The sequence below is a fragment of the Rhea americana genome, unplaced genomic scaffold (genome assembly GCF_003343005.1).
Source record: "Rhea americana isolate MKP2758 unplaced genomic scaffold, rheAme1 scaffold_240, whole genome shotgun sequence".
Taxonomy (NCBI): domain Eukaryota; kingdom Metazoa; phylum Chordata; class Aves; order Rheiformes; family Rheidae; genus Rhea; species Rhea americana.
In genome coordinates this window covers 246,645-262,355 of record NW_028186358.1, presented here as the reverse complement: position 1 = coordinate 262,355, position 15,711 = coordinate 246,645, and the positions used below count along the sequence as shown (strand labels likewise).

The 15,711-nt window shown below is 39.5% G+C and overlaps 1 protein-coding gene across 2 annotated transcripts in view; it reads right to left on the bottom strand.

The window, feature by feature from the left end:
* MSRA (methionine sulfoxide reductase A) overlaps positions 1–15,711 on the bottom strand; it is a 280,995-nt gene that overhangs the window by 75,186 nt on the left and 190,098 nt on the right. For both annotated transcript variants that reach the window (XM_085306504.1, XM_085306502.1), the window contains one exon: positions 13,721–13,827. In XM_085306504.1, the coding sequence (XP_085162630.1) occupies positions 13,721–13,827 (107 nt within the window). The remainder of the gene's footprint in view (positions 1–13,720; positions 13,828–15,711) is intronic.

Genomic DNA, 15,711 nt, shown 5'->3' with positions numbered 1-15,711 from the left:
TTACAGCAAAAAAGCCACTCCATTTTTAAGACTAACAATTCCTAAGTGCATTGCATTTTAATTCAAAGTGAAAAATACTAACAACTGGTCTGGAGTCACGCTGGGTTTCCTTCGACCTTACCATTCAGGGTTAACATCTTTGCCCCAAGTGTTTTTTTTTTTTTTTTCCAATTCACCAAAGGTAATTCTTAATATTACGAACTTTTCAATAACACAAGCATTAGACCTGTTCTTCCTTCCTAGTATGTGTTGCAAATATCTAATTTGCTATGTCTAATGCACCATACAAATAAACATGTTCAAAAATTATCTTGCAACAAAATTCGGGTGAAAAAAAAAGCCACATTCTCTCTATCCGTGAAAAAAGAACAAGATCCCACTGATTTCAGTGGTCCCAGTCCACTGTCAAGCACGGAGCGTGAGAGCTGGGAAGAGCTCAGGCTGAAAGGTGCTGAGCACTCTTGATTCCCACGGATATCCGTGCGTGCGACGATGCTCAGCAAGCTCAGAGCCAGCCTCAAGCATCTCCGAACCTGCCACACGGGCACAGAGCTGAGGAGCCGCTGGAGAGCCGAACGAAGCTTTCCACGCCAAGACAGAAGAAGGAGATTCGAAGAAATGGGATGAAACATTTGCCACCCCCCCCCCCCGCGGCTGGACTGCCTGATAAACTCACATTTGCGCACCGCAATGGCAGCAAAAAATGACGCCAAAAGAAATCACGGCGACTTTTGTAGACTGTATCTATTTAAGCAGCAGGCCATTATATCCAAGCATCCCTCCCGAAACTGCCTTGGTAAATGACTTTCAGATAGCTAAATGCACATCTTCCATAGCAAAATACAAAAAAAAAAATGCAGAATCCCTTGCAGCCATCGCTTACAAACACCAACAGAATAATTCTGCTTTAGCGTGCATTTAAAAGCGTGCTCTACGGTTTACACAAATGCTCACAAATAACCAAGTTGAGGAAGGTAAAACGAGCAGGAACCTGGTTTTGTGTGCGTTGCGCACAAAGGGGACGGAAAAGAGAAGCTTTCGCGTTTCACGATACTGCAGAGGTGGTACGGGGACGCTAGAGGGCAATGAAGCAAATCTAAGCAAGATCCCTTACTTTGCACCGAAGGTTTTTCCTATATAATATATCACACGAATAATGGGGAAATTTATTTCCTATGATTGTTGGCACATAAAATAGCAACCACGTATATATAATCCAGGAACTGCTGGATGAAAATAATCATCCACGGTATAATTAACTGATTGAGATAAAAATAAAAAAATAGCACAGAAAGTAAAATGAGTTAGACAGTATTAAGAGCACGTGTTCGCGTCRGTGCGTAGAAGGAGGAGGGATGCTACAATCCCCCGTTTGGGTTTTCTAACACCTCCTTTAYAAGAAATTGTCCCCAGGTGTTTCAAGCCCGGCAACACTAGACCTGTTGGGGCTGAAAGTTATCAAAGGGTATTTGCTGCAGGTTGTTATTTTTCCAATTTTTCTAGCAAAAACTGTTTAGACATTTCTGAGAAGAGCAATTGGGAAAAATGGGGGTTTTGTCCACACAGAAAAATCCTGGGATGTTTTCTTTCAGGAAGGCAAGGAAATCTTGTAAAAACTGAGGCCTGGAGCTTGCAGTGGGGAGTCCTCAGCACGAAGACCTGCCTAATAAATCCAAAGCTATCCAATCTGACCACTTTTTTTTTAAAAAAAATTGTGGTTTGCACACAATCAGTGGATGTTTATTACTGACTATTCCAATGAATACCGGTTTTCTGCGGGAGTTCAGAATGGACAGGTAAGACAACAAAAGCAGCGTTGTGCCAATTTGTACTTGGTTAAAAACAAAAACAAGCAAACAAAATATGAAATGACATTCAAATAGTGAGATATATAATTAATGCCAGTCAACATGTTTTTGTAGAAAATAAATCAAACATAAGCTCTACATCTTTCTTTGATGAGATTATGAGTTTTGCAGATAAAGGAAACTTTGTAGGTACAAGAAACAACGTTTTGTGTTTGATTTAATACCATATGACCATTTTAATTAAAAAATTAGTACTACACATTATCAGTAAAGTAGGTGATAACTGGATTAAGAATTGGCTAATTGACAGAGCCCTAAAAAGTGGTTCCCAAAGGAAAAAAACATGATTTAATGGGATTGTTTCTCATATACTTTCACAAGAATTGTTATGAAGCACAGCAATTACATCTTACAGTCATTTCTAAGACACAGGTAAGATTATGCTCGTAAAATTGGAAGGTGACATGAAACTCAGAGCAAATGCTGATGATGCCAGGGTACTCACGCAGCATAGGTGAAATCATTTTAACTCAGTCAAATCCAAAATTTTGTATCTAGGAACAAAGCACGAAGACCACCCGTACAGATACGGACTTGTACGTGCCTACGGACAGCAGTGTGCCCTGGGAGGTAATTTGTCTTCCACGTATGTCACTGATTAAATTCGTTCTGAGATATTGTGTCCAGTTCTGGTATCTACTTTTCAGAAAGAAAAAATGCAAGATGATTTTAAAACATTAAAACTTTAAGAAAGTTCAAAATTAAATTAAAATAAAAATCTTTCTGGTGAGAGTCACTGATATAAGCACATTTATATGTAAACCTATGATTTTGACTAAAAATATTTTCTAATGAGAAATATTTAGAAGAATACTGATTTTTCTCATKAAAATCTTGTGGGTCCATGGTTTCCACTGTCAGTCACCTGCTGTTACAAATATATGCCTTATTTTCAGTTTGAATTCACCTAGTTAAAGCTTCTGACCACTAGTCTTTGTAATGACTTTCCTTACTAGCTTACAGAGTGCTTCTCCATGTAAAGAAAGTTTTCTTTTATGAATACCTTAAATGCAGGTCCCTTAAAAAAAAAAAAAAAAAAAAAAAAAAAAAAGTGGTATAACTAAGTCACCTAAAAATAACCAGCGTGAAGGAGAGAGTAGCAGCAATGGAAAAGTATCAGCCTCAATAAGCAATATGAAGCTAGTTACTACAGAGTAAAAAGTCCTAGAGGCTGGGAGTCCTGTGTCATGGAAGGAGACTTCTTTGAGGTTGCCTTCTTCAGTGTTCCAGCAGAGCAAACACCCATGTGGCCAAGCATGGCCAGCTCTGGAGCTAGCAGGAGGTATCTTAGGATGCTTCAGGCAACAGGAAGAGGCAATATATTTTGTCTGGCTATGCTGTTTTTGGCAGGTAGATTTACTTATAGATTTGGTGACAAACGGCATATATAATGATCAACAAGAGAAATAATTTGCTACAAATCCATCATTGTCTGCAAAGACGAAGAGAAGAGAGAATTCCCCAAAAATATAGGCCTGAGGAAGAAAGTGGAAAACTTGAAGACTAGGGAAAGTAAGGAATGAGGAAGAGATGAATGTAGGGTAAGGTGAAATGATAGACGATCCAAGAAAGAAAAAGAGCCAGCAAATAATGCAGCCAGGGAACAAGTGACAAATAAAAGACGGAAATAAACTAGAAATGGGAAAATAAAGATGGGTAAAAGAATTGATTTTCCTACACCAGCACAGTGGAGAGCTGTAACATGGCCTTTGCTTAACTGTTGCTTGTCAGGGTTGTTTGGTGTGACTGCAGACATCCATCTAGCTGGTACCTCACCGGTCAGGCTTTTCAGGCTTGCAAGACCTGCAGTAATAAGATGACAAAATTACTCGCTTACTGCACCGGAGACTAAAATCAATCAAAGTCATAGGAGCAGAGATTTCTGAGCTCAGATTTGTGTAAAATAGGACTGCACTCAGACAAATCTTGTCTTTGCATGTCCTCAGACCAAGAGCTGCACAGGGGCACAACAAGGATCTGGAGATAACAGCAGCCACCCAGCACATTTCCTCCCTTGTGTTTCGCAGCACCTCTTAAGGTATACCTCTATATGTCCCTATAAGCCTGTGTACAAATACCATTTACAGAGAGGCATGAGCACATTGATACACCATTGAGAAAATACTTATACTAGTATCTCTTGTAGTTCCAGCTGCCTTGGAGATGTAGATGTGCTAACAGAAAGAGATTCTTCTGGCATTTCTGACCCAGGCTGGTTTCAGCATCTGTGTGCCCAATCTCACAAAGATCTAGCAGAAACTTCATAATACGGTTGATGGTACTGCCTATCAACTGAAAAGCTCACCTAATTTTTTTCTGTACATTAACTCTTCCTGAAACCTGTAGAAAATCTGGTCCTAAAAGTAAATGAGATTAGTCCATATGTGATCTACAGAAATTATTAAAGGAGAAAAAGATCTTGGCACAAAAAGATTACAGGATCAAGACATRACAGTGATGCTTGCTATAGCATACTCCAATTTTTCTTCCCAGGAAATATTGAACWGTTTTCCCAAAAGCTAAGAGCTATATTTTACTGAGTGGCATACTTCAAACAGCAAACAATACACAGAATCTTCTGACAATTCATCCGGAAACAAAACTGCTGAAATGAAAGAAACTCCTGGTCTTGGTTTTCCTCTCAATTGCATTACTGGAAACTCAAATTCCATTGATTCTAATGGTGTTCCTCTGGATTTGCAGCTGTGCAGCTGATCAGCATTTGGTCCTGCGAGAAAATCTTGAGATATAGTTAAGCAAAACTAATGCTGACATGAAGCGGAAAGCAGGCTCATCAGGGTATAGCAATCTGTTGATATACGCAGTAGTACAGCCAGTTCTCAAAATGTTTGAACCTGTACTTGAGCTGACACTGTTACGTCCACATTTAGATACCCAAGCAGCATATTTTTATCTATTGAGTATCTACTGTTTCCATGTGCATGTGAGGTTTGTGTGAGCTCAAAACTTTCTGAAGTGCCATTATATTAGTACATTGACTTGTAAAACTAAGTTTCAGACAAATTTTTGGCTTTATATTTTAGAACTTGATAGACAGGGGGGAAATGTTCCGTGAGTACTGACCTGAATTATTAATTGATTAATTCTTGCACCAGTACAAGCTGAGGGCTGACCTGCTGGGGAGCAGCTCTGCAGAGAAGGACCTGRGAGTGCTGGTGGATGACAAGTTGACCATGAGCCAGCAATGTGCCCTTGTGGCCAAGAAGGCCAATGGTCTCCTGGGGTGCATTGGGAAGAGTGTTGCCAGCAGGTGAAGGGAGGTGATCCTGCCCCTCTCCTCAGCCCTGCGGAGGCCTCATCTCGAGTACTGTGTCCAGTTCTGGGCTCCCCAGGACAAGAGAGATGTGGAGCTGCTGGAGAGAGTCCAGCGTAGGGCTACAAAGATGATCCGAGGGCTGGAGCACCTGCCCTGTGAGGAACGGCTGYGAGAGCTGGGCCTGTTCAGCCTGGGGAAGAGAAGACTGAGGGGGGATCTGATCAGTGTGTACAAGTACCTGAAGGGAGGGTGTCAAGGGGACGGGGACAAACTCTTTTCAGTTGTCCCATGTGACAGGACAAGAGGCAATGGGTAGAAATTGAAGCACAGGAAGTTCTGCCTGACCGTGAGGGGGAATTTCTTCATTGTGAGAGTGACGGAGCCCTGGCACAGGTTGCCCAGAGAGGTTGTGGAGTCTCCTTCTCTGGAGCTGTTCAAGGCCCACCTGGATGTAACCCTGTCTACCATGCTCTAGGTGACCCTGCTGAGCAGAGAGGTTGGACTAGATGATCTCCGGAGGTCCCTGCCAACCTTACTGATTCTATGATTCTACGATTCTATGAACCTGCAGAGCAAAGCAAGGAACCTGTTGTCCACACTGGGTATCTTTCAAGGAGAAGTAGTCAGGGTTAGCTCTACTTTGCTCTCATTAAATGAACATCTGCTAGCACCTCAAACACACTTTCTGGTTTAATTTATTATTTTTTATCAATATAGATAAATCCTGAGACATCTGCTTAGACTGGCTGATACGACACAGGACCTATGGCAGGCCTGTGCTCACCTAGAGTGGAAGTCTAGGACATCTCAAATGATACTAGACTCTTCTGAACAAGTGAAATGAGCCTCCTAAGTCTTCACATTGGTAATAACATCTTCTGGATCACCATGGAGCTCTGAAGGCTGAGAATTCACCTGCCTCAATATATGAAAACTTGATGTCTTAACAAATTTAGGATATTTTTACATTATTGATAACTTGAACAAAACAAGCATATAAGGCAGGAAATTGTTCATTTAAAAACTACTTTTGAAGTCAAATCTATCTGATATTTACATCAGTTAATTTTACAGCAATTTTCTAATATTAGTTTAAATGTCCCATATAAGCATTAGGTTGAAGCTCTGGCTTCATGTTCACAGTACAATATAGCAAATAGCTTCTTTGCTGAACATCATGATCCCCAAGCTGAAAAGATGACTATAAAATAGAAAGCATGGTTTCATAATGTTGTTCATAGTTCTTACTTCAAATGTGTGATTAACAATATTCACAGCAGTCAAAGGGCTAAGTGAAATGCCTGGCTTTTGAGCAAATGAATGACATATATGCAGAATGGGAAGCTGAAACAGCAGCCTTGCCTTGTGTGGCATTTATAAGAGCAAGGAACATGCTATTGGTGCTTTCAGGGGAACAGAAATAATACRCAAACAGCAATATGCTGCACCCCATGATGGATGTAGCATTTCTCCTCTACTTCAATGACTTTTGAGAGCTGTCCTTAGTGTTCCTGTGCTTACCAGGGATGCTCATTTGTGTTTCCATACTGATATAAACGTCCTATTGGTTGCATTACTTCAAAGTAAAGTCATCTTGATGGAGACCGTAATTGTTCTTCCTCCCACGGCATGAGACAAGTTCCTACAGCGTAGCAATGTATCCCAGCAATTTATTAAGAAAGAAGTCAGGTGAACAACGACTAAAATATTTTGCAAATTCCAAAGTTRTAAGTGATGGCTACAGAGACATAACCATAGGACAGCTGACCATGTTCCTCGTTACAGAATGCCCTGCCAAAATGGTGAAAAAAATGAATACGCAACAGGGAAACATGAAAGTTTATAATTGCTTCATATAGACTTTCAGCATAAATTCAACAAGCAAAGCACAGGTGGGTTGTTAACCAGGGCTGACAACAGGCTAGGTGATCTTACAGTTATTATACTGGGATGAGTTCAATCGAGGAAATGCAAACAAGCCAGGCATAGCATCCTAAGTTCATCCCATTAAATCTTGTTGCCACTGCCATCTAGAAAAGCAGTCAGAGGTGTGTATCAGTTTTGAGCTATCTTTCTACTGCAAGGTGACCATATTTTCTTGGAGTGACAAAGTCAAATTTTCTGCTGTTTAATGTAATGTGAAAAGAGTTAGCAACTGTTCACACAAAAAAAGCGCCTCATCCGTAGCTGAATATAGCTTTCTCAAAGAGAGATGAACATAAGAAGTGTAGCTTTGTAGCRCATATGAGTGACTACAAAATAAATAATGGCTTAGCTTATCAGATCAAGTTTGCTTATTTTCAAAAGAACTACCATCATCAATCAGGAATCAAGTATCTACTATTGTTCACATCAGAGTGAAGTAATGATAATTTGACGTGTAAAGCTCCTAAACAGACATAATCTGAAGAGAGGTAAGCAGGTGTTATTTTTTATCTAGTATTGCTTTATTAACAATAACCTTCTACTTTTTAAAAGACTTGTTTAAATYTTCCCCAGCCAAAAAACGTATGAAAACCTGTCTCCGAGCCAAAGCCCGTTCTAAACTCACAGAGCACGTTAAGCATGTTATCTAAAACTGTACCAGAATTTTCTAAATTCATTTCACAAAGCATTCCTTCAAACAGCTGAAACATATGCTCAGACGCTTACAATACCGTGTATCTGTTAACAGCCTTTCCTCCAGCCTTGACACACACAATCCTGACTACTTTGTTTCCTCCCAGATTGCTGCTCCAAAGCTCATTGCATTGGCCAAAATACTCCAGCACTTAAATCTCTCCTCTTTTCTATCATGTCAAATATAARCCACTTGTTTTTGCAGCTGAGGGCTTTGGTGGTTTGTTACCGCTTTATCCCGCAGTGAGTTTATAAAAATTTCACAGTATTTGTCAGGCTATTTTGCTCTCTGCAGAGACTATTGCCTCTGATGTTGACCGACGCTAACTCATTGTTTCCTTTATTCCTCAATATATATCCATCTGCCTCAACCTGTTTTATTCCTGGTCAGGTAGACATGTGAATTAGATGTCTGAGCTTCCATTACAGTCATGAGGAATTGCAGATGCCTAAAATCAATTGTCTAAATATAGGCATATGGCACTATTTGAGATTCCTGAGGGTATCTCAGATACCAACACAGGACTGACAAATACAATAGGCCCTAAAGGATATTTATGTCTTCYGAAGTGGCAGCTGGAGGTCAGCTGAGATACCCTAAGGCTTCTCAAACAGCATTGGGTATAATAGCAGCAACTTAACCAGGCCCTAGGAATCTATCTCACAGCTGAACAAATAGGACATTTGAAGTTACTGGTTGAAGGATTCCCTTCTCTGCTGCATAGGAGTAAACAGGCAAGAAAGCATAAAGGTAAAACTAATCTACGGTACAATTGTATTAGTTCTTGTGGAGTTACACCAACAGGGAGTTTAGTTCAGCTTATTAACCCCTTTGCCACTTGATTCAAAAAGAAATTTGGGGTGTTTGGTCAAATTTGTGTTCTTCAGGCCAAGTCACTTGTCAGATGAATCGAAAATTCCGTTTGATGAAATGCAATGAAAAATGACTATTTGATCAAGTCAGAGACAGTTTCAGCCATTTCACTGAGCATCCTCTCCAGACCTTCACAGACATATAGCTGCTAAGGCTGAAGKAAAAGACTACAGTATAATTCAGTCTTTCCCCCAATAATCATGCCCAGTTCCCTACTAAATCTCCAGAAAGTCTAACCATCTATGGTTTTATGAGCCCAAACATTTCTGCAAAGAAATAGATTGGATAATGGTGCAGGTTCATTTCCCTGGATTTTTTTATATTTATWCAACATTTTCATTTTTGTAATTTAATCTCCTCACCTCAAGTTATAGCACTTTTCAAGCTTCTTAAGCATGTTTACAGGCCCCAAAGCAAACAATTAGCATGGCTTCTTTTTTGTCTTTGCCTTTGGTACAATTACTGTTTTAGTTTATTTGTTTTCTCARTCTGTTGACCAGCTGGTTTAGATTTCATTTGGGATTTCTATCAGCATCATAATCCATTCCTGCAGAGAAACTTTCTGATTATACTCTTACAGTTCAAATAATAAAAATAATATATTACATTATTTCTAGAAAAACTCTATCAATTTCTTAGCAAATATATATATATATATATATATATATATATATGTGTGTGCTTCATCTGCATTTCTTATATGTTCAGTAAAAAAACACTGAATTCCAGTTCTCTGGTCTTTAGTAAAGGCCACATTTTTAATGTCTTCATAAAATGCCAGCATTTCTGCTCTCTCGTGTCTTTGCGCCCTTACTGGTCTCTCCAAATTACAACCATCAGAAGAAATGACAGTAACTCACCCCCTTCTCATGGATATAAAGAGTCAGAAGCTTACTACCTGCTCACAACACCCAGCACCTCTGTCAAGAGCTAAGAAGTCATAGCCTACACCTTGGCCTTAATTACTGGTGACTGGTCTGACTTCATTCACTCATAATTATCCATGTAGAGGCCCTTTAGTTGCTTTGTGTAAGAATCTTCTCCTGCATAATATTGTCCTTTTTAACAAAGTAATAGACCTGTGTCTTCCTCTCTGCACAACGTTCACTGTCGGTACTGTCCTGCAACAGGACACGGAGCTGTTGCTAGTTTTTGGAGGCTACTAAATAGGGCTCTTTAATGTAAGCCAGACATGTGGGAGGGACTCAGTATATCCTTGGAGCCTGAAAACCCAGTGTTAGCAGCTTGACAAAACAAATGTAGACCTCTGATTCAAGAAAAATAAATACAAATTTCTTCCTACCCTAATTTTTCTGTTTGGATTATTGCCCAGATAATTCATCTGAAAACGAAATCTAACCTAGCAACTGTCTTGAAAATTGAGTAACCTCAGGTTCAACTGTATTAAAAAACTTCAGCTTCAGGCAAAATTGATGGAACAGCTCATTCACAGTACTTTCACCAAGACCTGGCCCTCATTTCGTGTTTTTATGATTACACTTCCATTGTGTCACAATTTACCAGCAGCAGGATTGTATTATAATATATAATACCATTAGCTGACTCTGACTGTATGCATCCAACTTCATGAACAGCTAAAGACGCATGGCTCAATGCATATTGCCATTTGCTGTATTGCCATTTCTCAGCTGTTGAAACAGCTGCATGAATCAGCAGCAAGTTTCACAACTTAAAATAGATGTAACCCTGCAGGATACTTGGGCTCTGGGCACATTACGATTCTCTCTCATAGGCCTGGTAAGAGCTAGGAACATGGTGCCCTTAGTAGAGTGTTTCCTCCTGCAGTATTTCTCTGCTCAAGCACAGCACTGCTCTATGTAGTCCACATTAGCGTTTTAGCTTGGAGCAGGACTGTGCTTTTGAAATGAATCTCCCGATTATCGCCACTTACCATGCTTTGGTTCCCATCACAGAGTGGTCTTGGAATGGATGAACTCCATTCCTCTTGGTGGAGCTAAACCAGAACACATGCTCCAGGCCCCACTCATGGGGCCAGATTACAACTAGCCAACAGCAAGCCTTCTTGAAATGTAGATAGCATGTTTTGAGTCCTCAGCACAAACCGTTTTTTCCACAAGTCTGCACCAACCAGTCTGTACCACTTGCTAAAGGTAGATGTACCTTAACCTGCCTATTTGGCTTCTAGGAAGGAGCTGGACCACTTCAGCCTACCTTGCAATAAAAGCAGAAATTCATGACATGAATCTGGGAGTGGATGGCTTCTGACATCAGCGAACAAGAATTTTTCTTTTCAACTAACAGTCATTCCCAGCTTTATGAAAAAAAATCTAGCATATATATCTTTCTCCGTTGGGAGGCCATTCTTAATTCTGTTAAAGATCTTAAAAGACATCTAAGAGCATGTGCTCAATTACTTAGTCAACAAACAAATAAACTACCTGTGGTTTTATTCATTTGCTGTGTCAGAAAACTGTGAGACTCATTTGTACACATTGCTGTTATTGTACTTCTACCATTTTTTGCTCCTTCCCTTCTTCACTATGTAAGGTGTGAGATGCACTACTGTGTATCTCAGAAAAATCACGTTATGCCACCTTCATATGTTTTTATCTGCCATTATCAGGCCTAAAAATGCATGTGCCACTGCAAGAAAAGCTTGATATTTATTTTAAATTACTGCAATAATAAGGAAATTGGCTGTTTTACATTTTCCTTAGAATAATGTAATGCAAAGCATTTAATATAAAAAGAGATTCCTGAATGCTTGGTCAGTATGCTTCCAAAACAAACATTTAATTGCTACTACAAAACCGCTCTAGATAATACTGTAGCTATTGTTGTAAATAATATGTGGAAACTGAATTTCCTTTAAGAATTTCACAACATATTTGCTGTGTATCCTTAGCTGGCAACTTAGCCCTTTCTTTCTACCTACTCTAGTGCAAAAACAAACTCTGCATTAGCTCACTTACAGAGTTGTGCCTAATTATATAAATGTACTAATTATACACACTTTTCAAATGGTGATAGACTTCAAAGTAGGTAAATTTTAAATTGTGCCATTAAGAAAATCTGTTAGATGATGGAAATTTCTGTAACATCATACTGCAATCTCCTGCATTGTAATTTTGCTTTCAAGTCAGTATTAATTTAATGACAAATAACAACAGAGAATAATAGAGTTGGGAAAGCAAACTGAAAGCTCTAAGATTTATAGTGTGATATTGGTCAGCAGATGTTAATAAAAGGAAACAGAAAACAATTTGGAAAAGCAATGGATCTAAGGCAAACAATAAGAAGAAAGTTCTGCATGATAAATACGAATATGGAGCCTTCAGAAACCACTGTGTTCACAGAAGGATAAACACCTGCGAGACTGACTTATCTTCGTGTGTTTAGCTACTCATGAGAAAATATATATGCCATTGAATACTTAATTTACATGCACAGTTATCACACCGCTAGCAACAACCTGCAAATTAGTTACTTGCAGCTCAGAGCATCTCTTTGCATGCAAAATAATAACTGAATGTACAAACTAGCCCTGCAAAGGCACACATTGCTCAGCCCACAAATGTCGTAAACACACATATATGAAAATCAAGCTGCTGCACGAGAGTATGCCTTTTTTTTGTACCTTCGTATGTGCGTCTGATTGATACCCTCTTACTTTGCAAACACAGATCTTTACTGTTAACATTAGGTATTCACCAAAACCCATGTTTTTTCAACATAATAACACTTCAGTGAAGTCACATGAATGCATGGAAGGTAATATTCTCTTAATTCCACTTAATAGTTACACTATATATTGCACTGATGTCCCAAGTGAGTATTTCATACATGTTGTAAGAATTTATGTATCTTTACTGCAGAATCTAGATCCTTCATTAACAAGACCGCTAGGAAGATCAGACTGCAAGTACAAAGTTCCTATGTTACACAGATGCCACAGCAGGAGATGTTAAATAATGCGTAGTATGGCAGTAGGGAGAGAAAAGCTGAATGAGGCTGCAATGAAACTTTTTATCATTAGCTACCATAACTGGATTTTGAATCTAGGTCTCAGACAAGTGTATCAGTTAGGTCAAACAGTCAAAATAATCCCTCATAGAAAAAAATACCTTCAAACAAACCTTTCTGATCTTTAGGAAAATATATATGCTAACTCCTCCAACTCTCTTACTGCAACCCTATGTAGACACTTCCCACTCTGGTAACTGGAAAATAGTCCAACTTCACTGGATGTAAATTCGGAGGGCTTATCACTCTATGCGCACTTTTGCAACCTGACACTTCTCAAGAGTGGACAAAGTATGCAGCTAGTTGTATTTGACAYACATATTTCTCCATGAAAATAAACCACTTAATTTATAGCTTCCAAATTTTAGCTCTGCCTCATCACCATCTTAGTATAATGCAAAGGAGTCTTTAAGGCACAGTAATCCCTTGCCTTTAGTCCAACCCAGGCCTATAATGGCCCCTGTGGCAGGGAAGAAGCAGAATCCATCTGCAATGAATTTAAATGGTGTTGTGTATAGGAAGGGCAATGGTCTACCCTCCGTCACACAAAACCTAGCGTGAAAACAGACGGCCCTACTAAGTCACTGGTTATCATGCAAGRTCAAAGCAAGTTATAGAATGGCTTCATAGAGGCATCTTACAATCATCTGGTGGGTGATCCTGAGCTGCCAAGTTTCTAGTAGTGATCAGGACTCACCCTCAAAGTTCAAGAACTCTGGGGTCTGAGAGTTTTGCTAGACTCTTCAGAGTACGGTGTCCAGATGCACTTGCATGGCCTTAAAGTCATAGGCTTTTGCTCTGGCACACCCACATAGTTTCAAAACAGATTAAAACTGTCTTTACACAGGCAACTAAATATTTTCTCTCTGCATAAAGTCATCAAAATGAGTCACATGAAGAAGCTTGCACAAAACGTGGAATTTAAAATAAACATAATCAAAGTTCAATATTGGAACAATTAGCTCCAATAGCAATATGGAGGAAAGGAATAGAACAGGAAATGAGTTTGTGCTTATTGGCAAATTCTTCTGAACTCTGACCATATATGAAGCAACTCCATGCTCCACCCAATGTTACCTTTTGATAATCCTCTTTAGATCTCAAGGCAGCTTCCATCTGTTCCTGGGAGAACGTGTAGATGGCCGAACGATACTGTGTGCCAAAGTCATTACCCTGCCGCATTCCTGGGGAGAGAGTATCACGATGAGAGAGCACATTCAAGCCTTTCTGTTGTTAAATAGTCTTGAAAAGATTCAATTCTGGTACCTCTGTTTAATTGACATGCAAATTAAATGTGAGCATTTTACATTTCGATAAATCACATAGTAGTCAAATATAGATGTAAAACCTTAAATAATCAAGCTGCAGTTACTGCAATCAAGATACTCTTAAAATATTTATTTTGAACGATGAAAATACTTTAAAAAAATCTTTGATTTTAGCAGGTGTTTAAAAACTCTCTTGTACTGAAGCATTACATCTTAATGGGTGTTTAAAAATTCTCTTGGACATGACTAGTGTTCTCCTATATAAACAAAGTAATGATTTTGCTAAAAGAATAGCATGCATGTGTTGTAGAATTAAGTCTGGAGCTAACTTATTAACCCCAAGTATCTCCACCATTTATGGAGATAGAGAATGGCTCTTATGAAGCCCTCAAATCTGGGCTCCAAGTATTCCTCTGAAAGAGGAATGTTAGAGGGAGAAAGCACGGAGAAGGCTTGGCTGTTTTAGTACTGTCATACAGTGAGTAATGCTTAGGACCAGCATCCCTCCCACAATTCTTTGGAGTTTGGGGGAGGTATAAAACAAAGGTATATAAGTAAACTCTACTCCTAAATTCTCTCAACATGCCTGTGATAATTTGGATGGCAAAATCACATAATACTGTTTATATCTAACATCATGAAAACAAAATCCTAGTTGTTGATAACCAGTAACTCCCAGAAATCATACCATAAATGATTAATTTTGGTTAAGGATTACCCCCCTTTTTGTTGATACGTGTGATCTCTTCAGAAGACTACTTGTACAAATGGCTGCTCAAGCATTTGCAAAATCAAAGCTAGATTCTACCTAAGAAACTACAAAATAGCAGGCCAAACAGGAGGAAAGAAAGATTTACTAGATACTGTTCCCTTAGGTTGCCAGCCCGGATGCGGTTTGGCCTTAGGCAGCATTAGGCAGCTATGCTGGCCAAAGGCATTGCTGGTTCTCACCACCATCCATGCCCATTCCCCCGTGTCCTGTCATGGGCTGGCATGCTGGTTTGAATACCCGTGGTGTGACTGATGTCGGGGAACAGAYAGAGCTGTAAGATAGCTCTCTTCCTCCAAAGGAGTGTTTGTTCTACGCACACCTTTTTCCATGACCTGTTCATCGCTAGATGCTGCAAATAGTTGAGCCAGGACAGCGTAGAGAGAGCTGTCTCATGGTAGAGCACGTCACTGGAGGCAGCAATACTGTAAGCTAGGATTGCTGCGGGTCTTTCCGTAAAACCAAACAACAGTCTTGGAGAGGTGCTTTAACATTAAGAACGATCTGAAACTGCAGTTTTGATGTCTTATTTCCATTTTTCATAACCTTGTTCCCAATTTCGCATTCAAGAATATAACTTTTTGCTTTCTTGTAACAAAATTTGATTTAATTTTCCGTTTGTCTGATGTTTGAAGTGAACTTGGGTGACTGAGAAATCAGGAATGACTTTCATTTCTGAAGCAACAGACTCAAACAAGCAGACTCTTCCCAAATGCTTGCAACCCAAGACAAACTGAAAATCATTGGGATTTGCCTTTTACTGCTATTGGCCTACAGAAGCCACTTCAAAAGTTAGCATCACGTACCAGGACTACGGAGAAAAAGCAGGTAACACCTGTAGGTGCTGATGCCCCCCCCCCAGCAAAGGGCAGATGGTAGAAAAAGATCTGTCATAGCGGGGGGGGGGGGGGGGAAGGAAGATGCTATCACCAAAATTAAATCATAAAAACTGCCATCTCTCCTGAACTTTCTAAGGAAATGGAAAATAATTGGCTTAAAACACAGTAAAATAAAACAATTGAAACCTGGCT